The 19,705-nt window shown below is 36.0% G+C and overlaps 1 protein-coding gene across 1 annotated transcript in view; it reads right to left on the bottom strand.

Moving 5' to 3' along the window:
- The window catches only part of ARHGAP15 (Rho GTPase activating protein 15), a gene marked incomplete at its 3' end in the record, with an annotated part of 220,493 nt that overhangs the window by 17,943 nt on the left and 182,845 nt on the right, over window positions 1-19,705 (bottom strand). The window contains exons 9-10 of the mRNA XM_010018517.1: window positions 14,143-14,265; window positions 4,572-4,670 (exon numbers count right to left, since the gene is read on the bottom strand). Coding sequence (XP_010016819.1) covers window positions 4,572-4,670; window positions 14,143-14,265 — 222 coding nt within the window. The remainder of the gene's footprint in view (window positions 1-4,571; window positions 4,671-14,142; window positions 14,266-19,705) is intronic.

Raw genomic sequence — 19,705 nt, 5'->3', positions numbered from 1 at the left:
CAAACAGAGAAGATAACAAAAGGAAACAGTTAAGGTACTATAATAATTTTAGCCATTCTTTTTTCAGGTCACTATAATCTGCCCAAAGATAACTAATTGTTCAAAGTAAACATTCCACTCCAACCACAAAAGGAATCCATTACACAAACATATAATTCACAGTCATTTTTAGTGGGTTGTAAACAGTTTGGAATGAGCATAAAATGGGACAAAAATCAAAGTGAGCATTTAGAAATGAAAAAGTGTTTGCTACAAAAGGTCAGTCCCTTTACTTGGCAAACTATGTAGAAAAGCCTGGGAAAATGTTGAACACACAAGCAGTAAGGGATTTTTAAAGCCAACAACCTCCCTGTTTCTTTATACAGACATCGGAACCTATAACTGGATCCTGTCAAACAAACGACAGCAAAAAAACATAACAGCTGCTAAGAAGTAAAGTTGAAAGATAAAGTTTTCTAAGTTAAGAACCTTCTCAGAAGTGGACTAGAGGTCTTTCTTAAATCTTTAAGCAAGGTTATGGATCCCAGGGTGGCTTTTAGGCACTGAATCAAATATGTAATTTTGTGTATCATTCCTGTCAGAGCATCCTGTGCTCCAAGAAAAGCAACAGAAAACAATGTCTGCAATGTCCAGTTTAGAATGGAAACGGTACCTGTAATCATCAGCTTTACTGTCTGCAGTGTCATTTTTCAAGTAATTTCTGCTGATTTGAGAACACTAACTTGGATTTGGGAATGGAAGGAGAAAATGAAGGATGTTTCGAAAAAGAAATGAAAGTTAAATTATATTTCCCTGGAGCATTAGTACTGCATTTCTTTACAAAACCTAGACTACACTGGATACCCTCAATAGGTTTAGGATACTGACTGCTCGGGGTGTTCATTTACTCTGTCATCAGACACGCAGACAAATGATCATCCCTAGAAAACAGTAAGTCTGTTTTCACACGATAAAACATTACTATGAGAAGTACTGGATGCCATTTTGTTTAGATGCAATGCAGACTGATATTTTGGGGTTTGTTTTGGTTTTGGGGGTTTTTTGTGTTTGTTTGTTTCTTTGGTTTTGTTGGTTTTTTTTGGTTTTTTTGTTTTTTTTTTTAATGCATTCTACTCATGCCTTTCACATATTTAAAAAAAAAAAAAAAAAAAAAAGGCAAAAAACCAGCCAGGACTTTTAAAGGGTCGTGTATAACAAAATAAATAGGCAACTTGAGAAATGACTGGAAATAATATCTTGCCTAGGAACATCAAAAATCTTGCAATGGGCCCCACCCTTGGCAGGAGTGCACAGTATGTGAGTTACAGTACTCTAGGAAGGTTGTCCCAGGCTTTCCTTGCTGCACTTTTCAGCTTAGGGTTGGCACAACCTGTAAGATGCTTTCTGGGGAGAAGAAAAAGCATGGACTAGAGATGAAAAAAGGCAGGTCAGCACATAGCCCCAGAAAAGCCTGAAGTACATTCAAGATAGGTGTTGATGGCAAAGTAAAGGACTACAAAGAAAAAACAGATATACTGTTCCATGAAAAACTTTGTCTCCAAGTCCCTGAGAAGGTAGAAAGTGAAGAAACACTAGAAATCATTGAGTAGCCATTGTATTTCTTTGATCTGGTCATTGCATAGTCCAGAATTATTCTCTTATCCTCAGAGGGTAACATCATAGGACTTGTTTTTGCTATTTAGGATATTGCATTAGATACAAAGGGTACAATACTATTGACTCCAGTGGCACAGGTCTGTATAGCTGTGTAGGACAAGAGGTTGATTAAACAGCATGAATGAATAAATAGTACAGGAAGAAAAAAAAACCCTGAGATTTAAAAAAAAAAAAGTGACAATTGTCTTGCAATTTTACAATAATAGACACATTTTTATTAACTCTCTTTATTAAACTCCACTACCAGCCCTGCAAGATGGCTGAATAAATGTAGAATTTAATTAATAAGAATTCTCCTTCCCGTACCAAAAGAGGCTGAAAAAATGGAATTTGCTCTTGAGCAAACGAATCCTAGTTGGATAGATAAATATGCATTACGGTGTGAGAATTTTTAAACCAAGCCTTATAAAGCACCACTGTTCTGAAACTGTGAATAAGCAACCAGCAGCCTAGAGGATAAACGAACAAAATCTGATCTAAGTTGCAGCAAACTAACTTCAGAGTAATTCCTTTGATTTTGATGTAGATATTAATTTAAAAATAGTGTAACTAAACAGGAAATCTTGCCAACAGTTAATAACGACCTCTACTTTTTTAATCTGTGGGAGAATGTTACTACAGTTGGCTATTGTATGTAACCTCATGTACTCAGAAAATGTAATAATTAATACGGTTTATTTGTATTACTGCTAGACTTTCTGTGCACAGTGATAATGCTTTAAAAATCAGAAAAACAAATAGAAAATCGATAGGTAAGTAATTGAAACCATGAGCTAATAAATAAGAACATAACCGTTCAGCAAAACGAGAATGTTTTGTAAGTAACATTTAGGGTTATTTCTTCTAAGGTCTTTTTTCCTAATAACCCTATAACTTAAATGAAGCATACCAGTAACATTTTTGGTACAGTTACAGTATGTAGCTGATGTATTTTCTAAATAGGAAAAAAAAGCTTTTCTACAACAGCCAATATGCCAGCTGTACTGAGTATCTAGGCCATCTTACTAAGACTATGAAAGTAAACATACAGTTTTCATTAAATGTGCCTTTCCCATAATTGGTACATAAGTATTTCCCATGACTCTGCAGTTGAGTATCTTGGCTGGAGGCATATCTGGCCATTAAGAGGAGGGCTTCAGATCTGTTGAGGCTCAGCCATGCCGGGAGACTTGGCACCTCCACATACTGCTTTCTAATACCAACCCCGGTATAAAATGTCATCAGAAGCTTGCATAAACATTGGACTTAGCTTCACATAAATTACTGCTGTCCTGAGATACTTTATGCCAGAACTTAGTAAAAACAACACTTTGAGTAAATAAAATGTGAGTAAATGCAAGTATCTTAATCTAAGAAAACGATAATAGAAAAAACTGTGTATCAAATATAAACTCATAAATACAGTGATAAAATGAATTTCTTATCTCTTGCCTTATGATTAGCTTTTATTTACATATTAGACTAATTAAAAAGGGTAGACATCTCTAAGTCACAGCAAATTTGAAGGAAACACCAGAACAATAATACAATACTCCAAAGGATGATTTCCATTGAAGAAACAGTGGTATTTTTATTTTCTTCCATGAACATTTCTCTGATAATCACACAGGCAATAAACATTTACTTAGATGTCTTGGATTTTTCTATTACTGTTCAGCAGTGCAGAGATCTCTGGCCTCAATTCTCCTAGAAGAGTGCTTAGATACATCTATGAAATATCTAGTGCATCTTTTGGAGAATGTGTGCTAAGATCATAACCGTCTATAATCTAATCTCATCTTTTCATGTTCTGAATTTCTCCTCACAATTTCTCCTCTATTAATAGTCACTTCACATGTTTCTCCCCCTTCTTTGTCTCTATCCAGACTCCAGCCTTCCTCCAGAAAACCAATGCTACTATCTCCCCCTACTGAACGATCTCCAGTTTGTTAGTCTCTGACTTCCTGTCAATCATTCTGGGAATAATAATATCCCAGTGCTCTCTTTTGCTGTATAATTAAAACATGAATTTCCCAGAGTTTGAAACTTCAGGGTAGTTTTATTACACCTTTCACTATAAAACCAGGTAACAATGATGGAATTAAAATAGCTTTCTCCTTTGTGGTTAACGGTCTAAGCATGTTTTTATTTTTCATTGGTTCCCTTGTTCTGAGACTCCTGTATATGGCAGTGACAATGGGTTCACCCAGCCTTATTCTGAAAATAAATTTTCTATCTTTTGCAAGATATATGTTTCCCCAGATCCCTGGAACAAGTTGTAAACTTGTAACAGATGGTGATGAAGCCACACATTTTTATACAATACATTTTAAGATTCTGCATCTACCGCATGTACCTTCCAAAGAAAGTGACCTTCAATGAGAGAAGATACACTCTGCAGAAAGGAAGGCAGGCAATGGTGTTAAGTACATCTTTTCTATACTATGTAAATCCTTCTTATTAATCAAAGCTTTTAATGAGGGTGAATATTCACTCCAATGTTCTTACAATATGATAGCTTTTTCAAATAACTGTAAAAATTAAATACCTGCATGCATTAAAAAAATATGGTCACACTAGAATAACATTTATTTTGGATGAATATAATTCAGGACTTAGGAAAAAGTATTGGCAATGACACTAAGCAAAGACTTCAGAGTGAATGTTACTGACATTTTATTGATGTTTAGCATTTGCTTACCTGGAAAATGACTAAACCAACCACATGTCAAACAAAATATAAGGAATCATCAGCATGAATGAGTTATATTAGTTTTTATTAAGAAAATGAACATACAAAATGTGATATAGTTCAGTTCATAACTATATTATAAACTCAAGAGCCTGCCTATCCTGGCAATTCAATCAGAGTTACAAGGTTGAAGTCCTGATCACTAGCAGAGAAAAAAAATAGTGTTAAACATTTAGGTACTCACCTCTTCTTTCAACAGTTTTTATACACAGTCTTACAAACTGGGGGACTGTAGATTTCTCATGCTCACACACCAAGTGCAAATGGGAGCCAAAAATTTGGTCTACATTTGGGAAAAAAAAGAGGAAAATACATTAAGGCATATTATTAGTAGTAGGATTTTTCACTTTTCAGAGCTTGCGTATTAATTAAAAGCTCAGTTATCACAGATGGACAGACAAAGTTGGAAACGAGCCTTTCTTGAGTCCTGCTGGTCATTAGTTTCTGCCACAGAACCAAATGTCTTACACCAAGTTCAACTTGTGATTTAAATTGTTTCTTTGATGAATAATCATTTAATTAGATAATGTTACCATTTAGTTTTTATGATTCTAAAGTTTTGATCAACTTCGAATATTGATCTTAAAACATATTTGTATAAACAGGTTAAACTTTTCAGATTACTAATTAGCTTCCTCCACCTCATTTCCACTCTATATGTTTGAGAAATTATGAAAAGAGCAACCAGTAATGGAGACGCAGTCAGCTAGAATCAAAATGAATCAAACAGATGAGAGAAACTGCTCAATAGGAGCCAATTAAATGCTGAAACAAGAGGAGTGTAGTATCATCATTTATCCAAAGAGCCTCCATATAGCATTTCAACAGAGTACTACAGTTTGGAAATTGACATAGAGGCTTCGAAAATGGTTGTATAGGTAGCGGAAGGGTTCTAGCACAAGCCTGGACTCCTCACAGTGAATCCAACAATCCTACAGCTCTCATGGCACAGGATATTTCCTCCATAGTCAGCCCCACTGTCTTCTACCATGAGCAATCTGAGTACTGTTTCCTCCAAGCAGCATACCTTTTTCTCACTAACAGGCAGAAAACCATTTGTTTACTTTCTTCCTTACAAAGAGTTTTATTTTTCTATTGTTAATTGCTACCATTTCTTATTAAGCTTAGATTTCAATAGCAACTTGATTACCTTTTCTTTCACACAATCGCATAATAATTGAGGTTAGAAGGAACCACTGGAGGTCATCTAGTCCAACCTCCCTGCTCAGGGAGAGCAGAGTCACCTAGAGTACACTGCTCAGGATTGTTTCCTAATACCCGAGAGTAGGGAACAATCAGAGAAACAAGGTGGGGTGCATGGAATGATTTGAACTTTTTGATATGTATTGAGGAATTTATTCCAGCATCTCCCAGTGCATGTGATCTGCATTCTGGTAGAGTACATTAAAGCCTCAATTTAAGTTAGTTGGAGTTTCGGCTGCAGAAGGGTTGGAGAACTGGGTTCACAGAACTACACTGAAGAAGGTTATGTGCATGTGTGGCGTTAAGCATTAGCGAACAGTCTGTTACATGTTTTGGGGTTATGTTTCTGACAAAGCACAGTCTGGTTACATTTTCTTCAGAAAACATTTATAGCTGCCTTCAGTGGTAATTATATATACAGAGATTTATGATTAAAATGTACTAGCTCTTCCTCTTTTGACATCTTAATTGTTTTTTAAAAGTTTAGCAAAGACCTGTCAAATTCTTTGCATAACATGGAATGGTTCCCAGTGTAAATTACATTAAAAAGAATAAAAATGTATCTTGTTTGGTGGACAAAGACACTTGTAAACTATTTCAGAAACAAAACAGGCAAAGAGCTGCATTGTGTAGATGGCAATACATGAACAACTGAAACAAAATTAATGTATGCATCTTCAGCAGCATTTCTTCTCTATTATAACCACTACATAACCAACTTCTAGGATTATTTTGCAGTTACTCTTTCAATCTCCGGTATGAATGCAGGTTACTCAGTATTTGAGTGAGGATATACTGAAACTGTTTTGCAGTTCTCACCCAGTTCATTACTTTTTTTCTGGTGTAGATTCTGTATCTTCACCAAAATGTTTAACCTCATTTTATATACTTTTCAGTACATGGGTATAGTCACATTCTGTATCCTGCAGTTAAGCTTTAAAATGCCTATTCTTTAGAAGACTGGTGCTCGAGTTTTGTCTTGAATGGAAATGGCAGCAAATCAGCATTAACAGTTGCTGGCTATCAGAAGAGACTATGGTAAAATATTGACACACAACTGCTTTGGACTATTTTTCCCCCTTCTAGAAATTTGTGAATATTTATAAGTACATGATCCCATGAGACATTCAAGTACTCTGAATTCTGGGTACTCCTGAACCTCAAATTCTGTGACTCTCTCTAGTCTACTGATTTATTTCTGTATCTGTTGCTATACATAAATATGGGAACGGCAGTAGTTACACTGCCATATTTACAATCTTAGAGGGATAGCTGACGAAAACTCAGCTGAGACTTGTTTATGCAGTAATTTGAAAATAAGGAATTATAAGAATTGCAAATTGCTAACTTCGGTAAACTAGATTAATGTGTAACTAAGATTAAAATATTATCCTGGTCTTTTATAAGTGTGTCTATATATATTTAAAAACTAGTTTAAGTAGAAACTATCCAGTATATTTTATTTTTTTTCCTAAAAAATAAGAACTGTTTCCAAAGGGATAAAAGAAGCAGAAAAGCCTTTGATTTATCTGTGATAGGGCCCTTCAAAACTTCATTTTTTATTACTTGAAAAAAAGATGTACACAACACTCCTAACCTCCTGTTATGACAGTTTATGTTTCTTATCCAGCTTATTTAACTCAAATGCCTGGGAAATAGACACAATTACCACCTTATGGAATGCTACTTAACTTTAAATGCTCCCCTCTGAATAGAAATCCACTTTATCTTCTCAGAGTTATTCCAGTTTCTCAGGAATTATTTCCTCTATAGGCTCCTGAAATGTTCTTGTTTCATCATTTAAAAATTTGAACTAACAATTGCTCAGAAATATCTTTTATTAGAACAAAGGCAATTCCCATACAGTGGATTCTGTTTATAAGAGCTTGTACAAAAGAGCTGCATACTATGCCCATATACAGCTTTAATCATTCACTCTTTCAGCTGTTATCAATTTAAAACCAATGAAACTCCCACACTGAGTCCATTTGAGCAGTCAATTTTAATATCTTGGGGCATCTGTAGTTATTCTGAATTGGCTGCAAAAGCAGAACTAACAAGTTAAGCTCTAACCATAAGTCTACATCAGGCTAGTAAACCATACATCAAACACAGACAGCTAGTCAATACTGTAGTATGAAAAAACAACAAGTATTGTTAAGAAGAGCAATATATTCATAATATGTTTGGTGGTATGGTTTACATTACACATCCCTGATATCTGCGTATTAAACTTTCTATTTAAGATGGTGGGGTGTGTCACAGCTTTGCACATGGATATGAGACACCAAAAGAGGAGAGAATGGACATTTGCAAGCTGTATAATATAAGATGATGATTACAGCTGCAATGTATTGCTCGTTCTGGTGAGCACCAAGATTTCCCTGAGCCTCACAGAGCTACTTTTTTTAAGTAGCTCTCGCAGGCTGTAGCAAAGCCACTAATTCTGAGCTGCAGAAATATTGTCTGAGAGAGACAATACTTCTGGAAAAGAAACAATTAAAACAAAATCACTAAACCCACATCCTTACCGAGAATGTCATTGTTTAACTTTTTTTGGTGTACATGGATGAGATGTGGCCACACTTGGAAGGAACTCATGCTTCAGTGTTTTTTATTAGAAAAAAAATAGGAAGGATATGGCTAATATTCCCATTTCTCATGTAGAAGCTCAGATTCTGACATGAGAGGGGAAGGTATAGCAGTGTAATGCCCAAGTTTTTAGAAATGTGAATGATATCTGTGTAATTCAGTGTCTTCCAGGAACAAAATTAACTCTGCTAGATCTGGATTTGAACTGCTGGACTACCAGAGCTTTGTATCAGTGTCTAAGTTTTTTGTTTTCTTTGTATCTGTTTGAATGTTAAGAGGGAAAAGGGGAAAGAGAACTAGAAAGCAAAATAAGAGGAGTGTACAGAGGGAGGTACAAAACAGTAGGCTCCACAGCAGTGAATTTTTTGGAAGGGCAAGAGATGTAGGTGGAAAGGGCCATATTCTGAAAGGCATCTTCTAGCTGCCCAATCTGTAGTCAGACATTCTAAGTCAGACATTAAAACGATGCTGGTTCCAGACTGGGGCTCCAAATAATGCCACAATGCTTTTACAATAAGTGGGCCAGGTCCTCAGACGGCTGAAGATGGCGTGGTTGTCAGTGGAGATCCTCTGATTTATGCTAGCTGGGAGTCTTGCCAGTCCTTTTAACTTGGAGATTTACTATACATCGTTGATCTGTGGTGATCATCAATTAAAAAGAAAAAAAAATTAAGTTTGTGAACTGTTACTATTAAGTGGCATGTGAGCTGCCAGATCTGTTTCACATTCTCAGAAGAAGGGAAAATAGAGAATACTTACAGACACTGGTCTCTTTTTATGAAATTATGGTGTTTTGCTGTGGACAATAGCTCATTTGAATTCAAAGAGAGTGAGTCTGCTGGGTTTAAAACATGACAACTCCTTAAAACAGGTCTCCAGAAATGAGATATTTTACAATTATCTGAATTATTTCTGACCAGCATGTCGAAGGAAAAAATCCATTTGTCCTGGGTTTGGGAAATGTCCTTCCAAATATCCAGGTAGTGGCCAAAGAAAGAAACGTCTTTGTCTATGAAAGACAAAGGAAATATTTCCTAATTTTCCATAAGCTATTATGAGCACTACATGACTTGTTAAATTCCTTCATAACCCAGAAGAATTACAGAACACATTGATCTACTTTTTTAGACTTCAACATGCTGGAGGGAAGGGATGCCATGAAGAGGGACCTCGACAGGCTGGAGAGGTGGGCCATAGCAAACCTCATGAAATTCAACAAAGGGAAGTGCAAGGTCCTACACCTGGATGGGGCAATCCCAGGCACAGCTACAGGGTGAGCAGAGAAGTGATTCAGAGAAACCATGTGGAGAAGGACTTGTGGATGTTGGTAAATGAGAGACTGAACATGAGCCAGCAGCATGAGCTCACAGACCAGAAAACCAACTGTATACTGGACTGCATCAAAAGATGACCAATAGGTAAAGGGGAGTGGTTCTCCCCCTCTACTCTGCTCTTGTGAGACCCCACTTGGAGTACTGTGTACAGTTCTGGTGTTCCCAACATAAGACGACCATGGAGCTGTTGAAGCAAGGCCAGAGGAGGACCACAAGAATGTTCAGAGGGCTGGAGCACCTCCTGTATGAAGACAGGCTGAGTAAATTGGGGCTGTTCAGCCTGGAGAAGGCTGGGTGGAGACCCCAGTATCTGACGGGGGCCTTCAGGGATGCTGGAGAGGGACTGTAGTGATAGGGCAAGAGGTAATATGTTTAAACTTAAACAGGGGAAATTCATGTTAGATATAAGGAAGAAGCTCTTTACTGTGAGGGTGATAAGGTACCTGAACAGGTTGCCTGAAAGTGGTTAATGCTCCTTCCCTGGCAGTGTTCAAGGCCAGATTGGACAGGGCCTTGAGCAAGCTGGTCTAGTGGGAGGTGTCCCTGCCCATGGTACAGGGGTTGGAACTATGTGATCTTAAGGTGCTTTCCAACTCTAACCATTCTATGATTCTATGACTTCTTATGAGCATTACACTTATTACATTGAACTACTCCAAGGTCTGTTGAAACTTATGAGACAGTAAAGAAATTTTCTCTTGTCTGGAATCAACATGGTTGGTGATCTCTGTGCTGCTGCCTGCACAGCCACCAACGTATGCTGAGCTTCATTCTATAGGCTATCAAGCCAAATCACAGCTAGTTCCTTTCACTAACAATTGAGTGGCTTGTATTTTAACCTTGAAATAGTTGTAAGCATTCCAACTTTTATGCTGTTTTGGGTTTTCCTCAACTTAACTTAAAAAATAGACCCAGTGAAGTTCCATCAGTGCTTAGATTTTGGGGGAAAAAGAAATCCACCACCCAAAAATTTAGATAAATTTCTTGCCAGCTGCATAGTTGCATTTTCCTTATTTCCCACAGTGTCATTTATGTTGTTACTCATGTTTTTTTACCATTTACTGAAAGTGTATTTTGTGATAGTCTATTACCAACATAACAACCATAGCTTTAAAATCACATTTTCACAAAAACTTTTTTTCTTTTTTATTTGTGGAATAGAAAGGCTCAGAAATCAGGAAGTTAGCAGGCCAATACCAAGTTGAAGGTTGGCAATTCATTTTGGGTAATATTAAATCATGACAAAGCTTGAACACAAAGTTGAAAGTTCAATTATAGACTATAAAGCAGTTTTAAAAGAGAAGATTTATATATTATTTTTCTAGTGTATTAGTGCAGATTCTGTAAATTCTAATATTTAAATCCCAAGGAACTGAGGTCCCCTGACCTAGCATATAAATTTGTACACGGTTATTCTCAAAATAATACTATTAAAATAGCAGACATGGAACACATTTCTTATTTAATATTTCTAGGTTTGCATGCATGTGTATATATATGAATTTAAGTCTGCATATAGACTATAGACATATAACACAAAAATACGGTATTATACATCATCTCAGAAATGGTTCAAAATGCTTCCATACCAAAGATATTTTGTTTAAGCATGAGAAGGGCTGACGATCTTCACTAGAGCTCTCACTGGAGCATGGAAAAACCCAGTTAGCAGCTCATCACAATGAATGGAGTCAATGTGCTGTTCCCATTCTGGTTTCTTTTATGCTGAGGACTAGAAAGCAAATGGGACAGTGATGACAAAAATAACTTTTTGTCATGTAAAGCATCAGCGTGTCTTCATTTTTGGATCAGCATGTAACTAACATCTACACTCTGGTCTGCTACATTCTCTTGTCTGATTTTATCCCCTTACTACTTATTCTTCTCATTTACCAACTACCTACTTTATTTTCTACATTCTAGATAAACAAAGTTTTGTAGAGAGTTAAATGGCAATCATGTAATTTCTAGATTTTCTGATAACAGTGTTGGCAGAACAAAGTACCCCAGGAGATCAAACTGCTATTTAATTTTGAAGCTTGTATTCCCAAATTCGGTTGATGTGGAGAAACATGTTGAGTCTTCTGGCCAAGCGCGTACACATCAGTGACTAACAGTGCACAGAACTGTGTTTAAGTGAACTTCCCACCTTAAAATGTATTTATCCATGACCATAATTTATGTGTTAAATTTATTGGAATTTTGGTTCCTATGTGACATACAATGCAAAAAATCAATATAGATTTGAGAGCTTTATAGTGCCCCTGGCAAATATGAATAGCACTTGATGAAAAGTGAAGGTTTCCACAGCACCTACAGTGCCACTGCATCGGAGCAATTAACACCACACACTTCACTGATATTTATATAAATTCTTCACTAACACACAGAACAGCTCTTTGTCAGAAATTCAGTACCAAGATGTCCTGCAAGGTTTTAGACACACTTTTATTACAAGCCCGTATTTTAAGGGATTTACAATTCTGACAGAAGTGTTTCCCTGTGGGATAAAAGTTAGTATGTATGTTCTCATAGCTGAAGGAATTTTTTCTTGTAAAAACTGGTTAACACTTTTTCCGTTAAGCAAGGAGCAAATAAATAGTTTCAAGAGGTTTCTGCAACTATTTACATCATCTTTAGAAAAAAAAAAAAAAGATGCATCTTATAATACAGAATTTGACATGCTTTTCCTCTTTAAGGTGGATGGTTGCATTTTGTGGTTTAAAAATATTCTAATGGGAGCCTAAAAATTAATATTTAAAAGTGGGCTCTATATAAGTGCTGCAACTGCATTTTCCTAACATTTTAACAAATTAAGGGGCAAACTCTAGCGAAGACAATGAAGGAACCTTACCACATAGACTTATGATTGGAAGTGAGCCGTGCTAAAGAATCCTGCCTCATTTGCATGGCCAGAACCTAAACCTACTGAAACTTCATGGCAGACAACTAACATGTTTTCTTCATGGTGACATTAGTTTGGTAACAAAACTGTGCCAGGTACTGATTTTGAATTACTGTGTCACAAATCATACACCTTCATTATCCATGGACGAGTATCCCAGGTGGAACCAAGCTATGCTTACGAATCAAGAGCTTAATGCAACTGCAGCCGAAACTAAATTCATGTGTCTTTCCTAGAGAGATATATTAGAGGCTGGAATTGAGTTATGCTAATTAATCTAGGTTTGTTAAAAGGGATCACATCTGATCCCTGTGTAACACTGCAGGAGATTCATCAGCCACACTTTGTTAAACTAAAAAAACAACCCTTAAATCCGGAAATTAAAAGACTATAAATTACTTTTCTATTACTGTAATAACTGAAACAAACATGGTGCATTCAAATCCTGCCCTCAACCCAGAGAGTATTTCAAAGAGGCAAAACCCTCAAATGTATTGAAATCAGATATTATGAATGTGTAAAAATAGATCCTGAAAGCTTGTTGTGTGAGTGTGCACACCTCACACACATTATTTATTTAAAAATAACTTTTTTTTTTTTAAGTTTCTGTGGCAGTTAGAAGCAGAAGCCCATCACCAAGGCACAAAATGATTTCATATAATGAAGACTCCCTTACACTAAGCACCATTGCACTGAACATTTCTGCATTTATTAAAACATAAGAACTTAGTTCATAAAATCTTCTTCTTCTCTTCAGACATGGGCCCAGCTGGTGTTTAACTCTTGTGACTGCTTTAGCTTTTGCTGGCTGGGGTCAATCTCTTGGCTTAGTACAGACAAGTTTAATATACACTAGCAACACCCCTTGCCATTTTTGACACACCACTGGAAAACTCACACTCCAGAGATTGACAGGGACTGCTGGCAAAATGCCTCTTTCTAGTCAATTTGCATGTGCAGTTGTGGGTTTCACACATAATAATTTGGGAGTGCGTAAATTTTTAAAGCATTATTCAGGACAATATTTGAAAACATGGTTTTGCTTCATTATTAGTGGTCAGAATGCTACTGTCTTCAAGTCAACTACCAACTTCTTAACAAAACACTCCTTGGATAAACTAACAAACATGTTTCATAAGAGAAACAATTTTCTAAGGATGTGTGAAATTGATGGCTGACTGACTTAGCAAGAAATTGGAGTAGGAAAAAAATAACAGATTCAGGGCATTTATTTTTCACTGGCACGTATTTTAAATTGTTCAAAATGTATTTTATAGGAGAGGTAGAAAAATAATGAGAGAAGACAGCAGAAAGTATTCCAGTCTACCCTAGAAAACAAATCAGTCAACACAGTATCTGAAGTTCCTATTTCAGATTCTAAAAATATAAAACTATATCAACATTCTTTTCTCAAGAAGTTCAGTTGTGCAGCATGTTGATTTGCAATGAGCATGATGAGTGCCTGTGTTAAATGGAGAGGCTTCTACCATGCTGCACACCAAGACAGAAAACTTGAAGCAGCAGTCATATAGCACAGAGACAGATATAACCATACGTTGATTTTTTCTTTACAATTCAGCAGTGCAAGTTTTATGAGATACAGTAACAAAACCATACCTAAGAAGCATTTGTCCAATGCACCTACTCATTTAACTGAGAATGAAAAATTAATTTGTGAATTTTTTCTTTTTACTCTGAAAAAGTACATAAAACCAACACACCTTTAATAAGTCCCTTTTCTTGCAATGTTTTCAAGGAGGGCCTTCGGGAGATGAACTTCTTTAATCTGCTTTTAACTCGGTTTCTGTCATTTGTGTCAGAGGCACTGTAGTTCAGTCTGAAAACTAACGGAAATCAAGAGAAAAAGATTCTGTGAAATTGTATTTTAAAACTAATAGTAGTTTGCTTATTCTTAAAAAGTAGTGGCCATAGTCACCCTAATAAAATCATGGAGTAGGTCAGCAGTGTAGATGGTTGGATAGTGAAAAATGTCTGATTAATACTTTTGTGAATAAACATGATGACTTCATTCTGCTGGTTAGTCACAGAATTGTATTATTTATTGCCCATAAGTATTTGGATGGCAACCAGTTTACTCATGAAATTATCATGAATCCCACAAGTTTCACATGGATGATTTTTCAACTAAAACTCTGGACTCAGTGTGCTACGCATTATTAGGTATATACTACTTGTTATGAAAAAGGGTAGATGGTTCACCACTAGTGGAGAGCTGAATTCTCTTGCCAAGATGGATTAAGTGTTACACATATATTTAATGCAGCTATAGAAAATATGGCTATATTCTATGAAATGTGTGTGAGATGCATGAATTTATGGAAAGAAAAGTATTCCCATCTTAATGATTATATTTTATAATATTTAGGCATTTACCAAACTGAGAAACATTTTGAGATTAATTTATTCCTGCTCTGTGTCAAAAAGACATAGAACCCAGCTGCAGAAAATCCCCTGGAGAAAGTTTCGAAGACATAAATTTAACTTTTTCTCTGCTGAGGTGCTTGCGAGGCACCATCACAGCTACCAAAATAGGCAGTATTAGCATGAAGGAGAAATCAACATGCTCCAGAAACAGCAGCAATGTCATGGGAAGACCTTCTTCAAAGATTTCCCTGAACAATCAGATTTTTAAAGTTTGCTAACAATTCACTTGAGCCTCACCACCCTTGAATAACCTTTGTCCTGTGTGTCCTTGAGCTCTCACCCTGCCCATTCCCTCAAACGCTGAGTGTGCTAATGGGGAACCAGAGTTGTCCTGCCTTCCCTGGCAAGGACCTCCAGCTGACAGAGACACTTCTGCTTTCTGTGGAAAATAATAGCTTTCCATCTTCTCTTGAAAATCAATCAATCGATCAATCAATCCGACAAAACACAGCATTGTCCACAAGTTGGACTTGCAGGAGTCGGCCCATTGTCCTTTCAACAGAATTTCTAAATAACACCCTGGATAATTTAGCTGCAGTTACAGAGATGTTCCCTAATCTCCACATTCAGATTGAATCTCGCCTATAATGAAGTGATCATATAGAGAATCTAAGGGTAGACAGACAGCAAAAATAAAATTATGATCAATATTATTGGGCCATTTTGTAACAAGAAGTTTTGCATAAGTTATAAACAGAACCAGTATGTTTAAAGGTGCACAATTAAAAAACAATGGCAAGCTAAAATAACTGGTTAAGCAACAGTAACAACCCTGGAATATTGTGGTTTACTTATGAATCTGATTTTAACAGCCAAACTTAAAAAATCGTTTACGCTTTGCTGTTGTCAAGGGAGAAAAACTTGCCAAATTGTTCATTTTAAGTAAATAGAACATAACCAATTAAGGAAAGCAATATTTAAACACATGCCTATGATGATCAGAGCATAGTTTGCTTCTGATTTCACTACTGATTTTAACAGAAGAGTGTTTCATTTTCCCACAGCACTAAAATGACCCCACACATACTTCCACAAACTAGTAATCACACAGAACAAATAAAAGGACACTTTACTGGAAAATACACAGCTTGGTACAATAATCCATCACTTATGAAAAATAGAATTCACATTTTCTAATGGTAGCATTCTTGGAGTGATGTATCATAGACTGTAAAGATTAGCATTCAATTGATGGTTGGTGCTTTTTTAACATTATAGTGGAGGACTTCTTGTTCAAAATTGAGCAATCCTTGGCAGGAGCAAGCTAAAATTCCAAGTCCACTTGGCTGTGCTATAAAAGGAACAACAAATGGATGTTTCTAATTCTGCATCTTAATGGTATTTTGAAACAGTGAAGTGAATTGTATTTAGTTTGGGGACTCACTTGTTGCTTATGGTCATTCTGTCCATAGTGATTCATATTTAGGTTTGCTTTTTCCAAACTTACAGTGAAGCTTTCTCAGTGCAAATGATGCAGGAGTGAAAGCATCTCTTAAGCCACTTAATGTGCCTGCCACATTTCCCATTCTGCAGGACTCTGAAGCATTTTATGCCCACTTGAACTAAGTGCTTAGCTCTGATTATACACCAGATTTATTAAGATATTCTAACTGAAGTGAATGTGGTCATTCAGTGAATGGTAAGATCCCTCTGTTTAGAATGATGTATTAACCCAGCTGGAAGTTTTATACCTGAAACAGCAATTATGGTGTTAAAACTACATCTAGAGGTAGGAATAATTATTGTCATGGATACTTTTGTATATTCCATGTTGAGTTGTATAGCACATAATTAAAAGCAGCAGTAAAGTTAATTTCAATGAATTTCCTATTTTATTATATTAAGCATGTGTGAGTCACCAGAGGGAAACTCCAAGCCTTCCAGAAATTCAAGGATTTAGATAGCATGTTCCAAAACCAAGCTTTGTCAGAAATATTCTTGTTGGGATCTCATTTAGAAATATTCCTTCTCTTGCCAAACCATTCTTCTTGCGATATCCCCACATTTAATGGTTTTGCTATTACATTTGGAAATACAAGGATGACCAAATGTTGCTTCCAAATAATAATTAAAAAAGTAGTTATAAAACTCAAACCCAATAATTTACATTTCTGTAGTACCTTCCTTTTTAAATTTCAGGTTAAATTTCAGGTTCTGGCTGAATCATCCATGAAAGAGAGCTGGCAAAAGATAAACATAAAAAGGTGGAAAGCAGTTCCATACAGATGTTATAGAGGACACTTAAGGACTTAAGTATGAAATAATAGGAAATAAAATCTACTGTTTTTTCTACTGTGTGTTCCCTTGCATACACTGCATAGGTGTGCCATTTGATTCATTATACTGAATAATCTGATGCCCTCAATTTCTAAAGCTACACACACTGACATATTCACATTAATGCTTCAAAACCAACATAGAACAGAAAGATAATTTCCCTCCCTTCGCACATGCTCTTCATTTAAGTACTTCTTATATTGCACTAAGAGCTTCTGAGACAGAAAAAGCAAACACGTGCTTGCTCTGGCTGGGGCCAGGGCTTTTTGTACGTGTAGAGGGAACACAACAGAGTCCGATATTATGCTAAATTTCTTCTGCAAGTGCAAGTGAATGCAAGGACACTTCAATCCAACACCAGAAATGTAACCTGAATACTGGTTGACTTCCATATTTGGCTGGAAATAAAGTCAGACCCTGATACCCAGAAAAGTGTTTATGGTGACTTTGGTCACTTTATTAGGTCTCTATTTTTTCCACAGGTGGGAGAGATATGAAGGGATGAATGAAAAAAAGGACAAGATCTTTTCCTCATACAATTTACTGTAGAATTAATATACATGAAAACACAACTGCTTATCACATTAGGGAAGTGCAATAGAGACTGAGTACAAAAAGAAAACGTATAAACACACAACAAATTTGACCCTTAATGTTGGATAACACTGTAATAACATTAGCTGAATCAGGAAGGATAACTATAGGCTAAATTCTTGGGAAAAAAAAAAATGTGCAAAGAAAAACTGACCTGTCTTTTTTTGATCTATATAAATCCTTTCAATACTTAGTGCTGCAACTCTAACCTTAATATTCCTAATAACATATAAATACAGGAGTATCACGTAAAATGACAAAAATAAAGTCTGTACAAGGGTTTTTACAAAGAAGACAAGTGGAAAGAAAGAATTAGTGCATTACCTCCAAATCACACAGTTCTGCAGAAATAGTACCATCAGAGTCAATGGAAGTTTTGAGATGTACAGGTGAAGAATAACTTGCTGTAATTTTGTGAACTAAATTTTATATATAATGAAATGAGAGCAAACATAATTTAAGCAGGAATAAACACTGGTTAACGTATTTTGCAAGGTGAAGTTACAAAATCCTTTCTCTAGAGTTTTGGCATAGCCACAACTAAAAGAACCAGACAAGGCTCTAATCTAACCTTCTCAGTGGAAGGATCAAAATTTTTATGAGACGACTTTTGGTGAATTTAGTCATGTACGCAGACAAATATTTCTGGAAGACTGTTTTTCCTGGGTGTGATGTTCTGCTCAGAACTTGAATGATTCAGAAAATAAAATCTTTTAATATGTTTAAAACAACTCCATATTTTATTGGAAAGATTTTGTAACTCCATGTAACATGATCTCATATTTCTTCCAATGACTTTTATTTCACTCTGAATTTACAAAACATTTATACATAATTCAAAGGGTTTACCTATAATTACTTCCTGCCAGGTGCACTATATCTGAACACTTCAAACATGTTGAAAACATCGGTTTTTGAAGAACTACCCATTAATGACTTTCTGAACTGTGACAATGGGTATTGACAGTGCTTGTCAGACTAAAGCACTATTGATTGTCTCACATCATGTGTATTGCAAAACCAATTTCTTCCAAGTACCTCTTCCTAGCTGAAATATATTATTATGATGCTTATCTGTTTATTAGGACACCCCAAATTATCCTATGCAATACATTTGGATGGAAAGGGCTCATACAGAATGAAAAGCATCAGTGGGAATGGATAAGGCATTAGGAAATTTGAATGGCCTTACATTCATACTTTCTCTTTCATTAGCTTTTTTCTGCGGGAAAAAAAAACCAAACCAAACCAAACCAAACAACAAACCACAACTCATCTGAACTATGCAAATTTTTTTAATACTCTGGAGGACCTTAAAATTTCAGGAAGTTTTTTGAAATCGAGATGACTTTTAGTATAACAATAACACCCATAAACTGAGATTTAATAATTCTTTTCCCAAGGAATACTGAAAGTGACAAGCTTGACCATTCAAACACAGAATACACTGACCAAAATCCTAGCTGCAACTTTCTTAAAATACATATGAACAGATCCATGGGCTTAACTGTGATCCCTGATTTCTTAAGCTAATCATTTTCCTAAGTGCTTTATAGTCTCATATCCAGACTCCTTAGCAGCATCTTGCAGGACTGAATCAAAGCTAAGATGGTAAAAGGGGGACAGAAGTAGGTCTCTATGACTTTCGATAATGAAAGTGCCAGTCTAACAGCAGTTCTATCACATATGTGTGAAAATATTAATTTAAAGGAATTAATTAGTTAATTAATTAGTTTCAAGTAATGGGAACACTTAATTGCTGAGTGTCTCATCCCTCTGAAGAAATACATCTCAACATGCAGAAGCATACGACTATGCCTATGATCCAGGAGACACTGTAATTTAAGAATATGTAATGACTCATGACTTTAAGTTTTATTGGATTTAACTGGAACTTGGAATTCAGCATTTCTTCAGATATTTTTGGCCTGCAGCAGATGTGAGACTACCACTATTTCTTTAAGGAAG

Source organism: Nestor notabilis, unplaced genomic scaffold, assembly GCF_000696875.1.
Source record: "Nestor notabilis isolate BGI_N333 unplaced genomic scaffold, ASM69687v1 scaffold147, whole genome shotgun sequence".
Taxonomy (NCBI): Eukaryota; Metazoa; Chordata; class Aves; order Psittaciformes; family Psittacidae; genus Nestor; species Nestor notabilis.
Note: the sequence above shows the minus strand (reverse complement) of the source record. Positions and strands in the feature narration are given on the sequence as shown.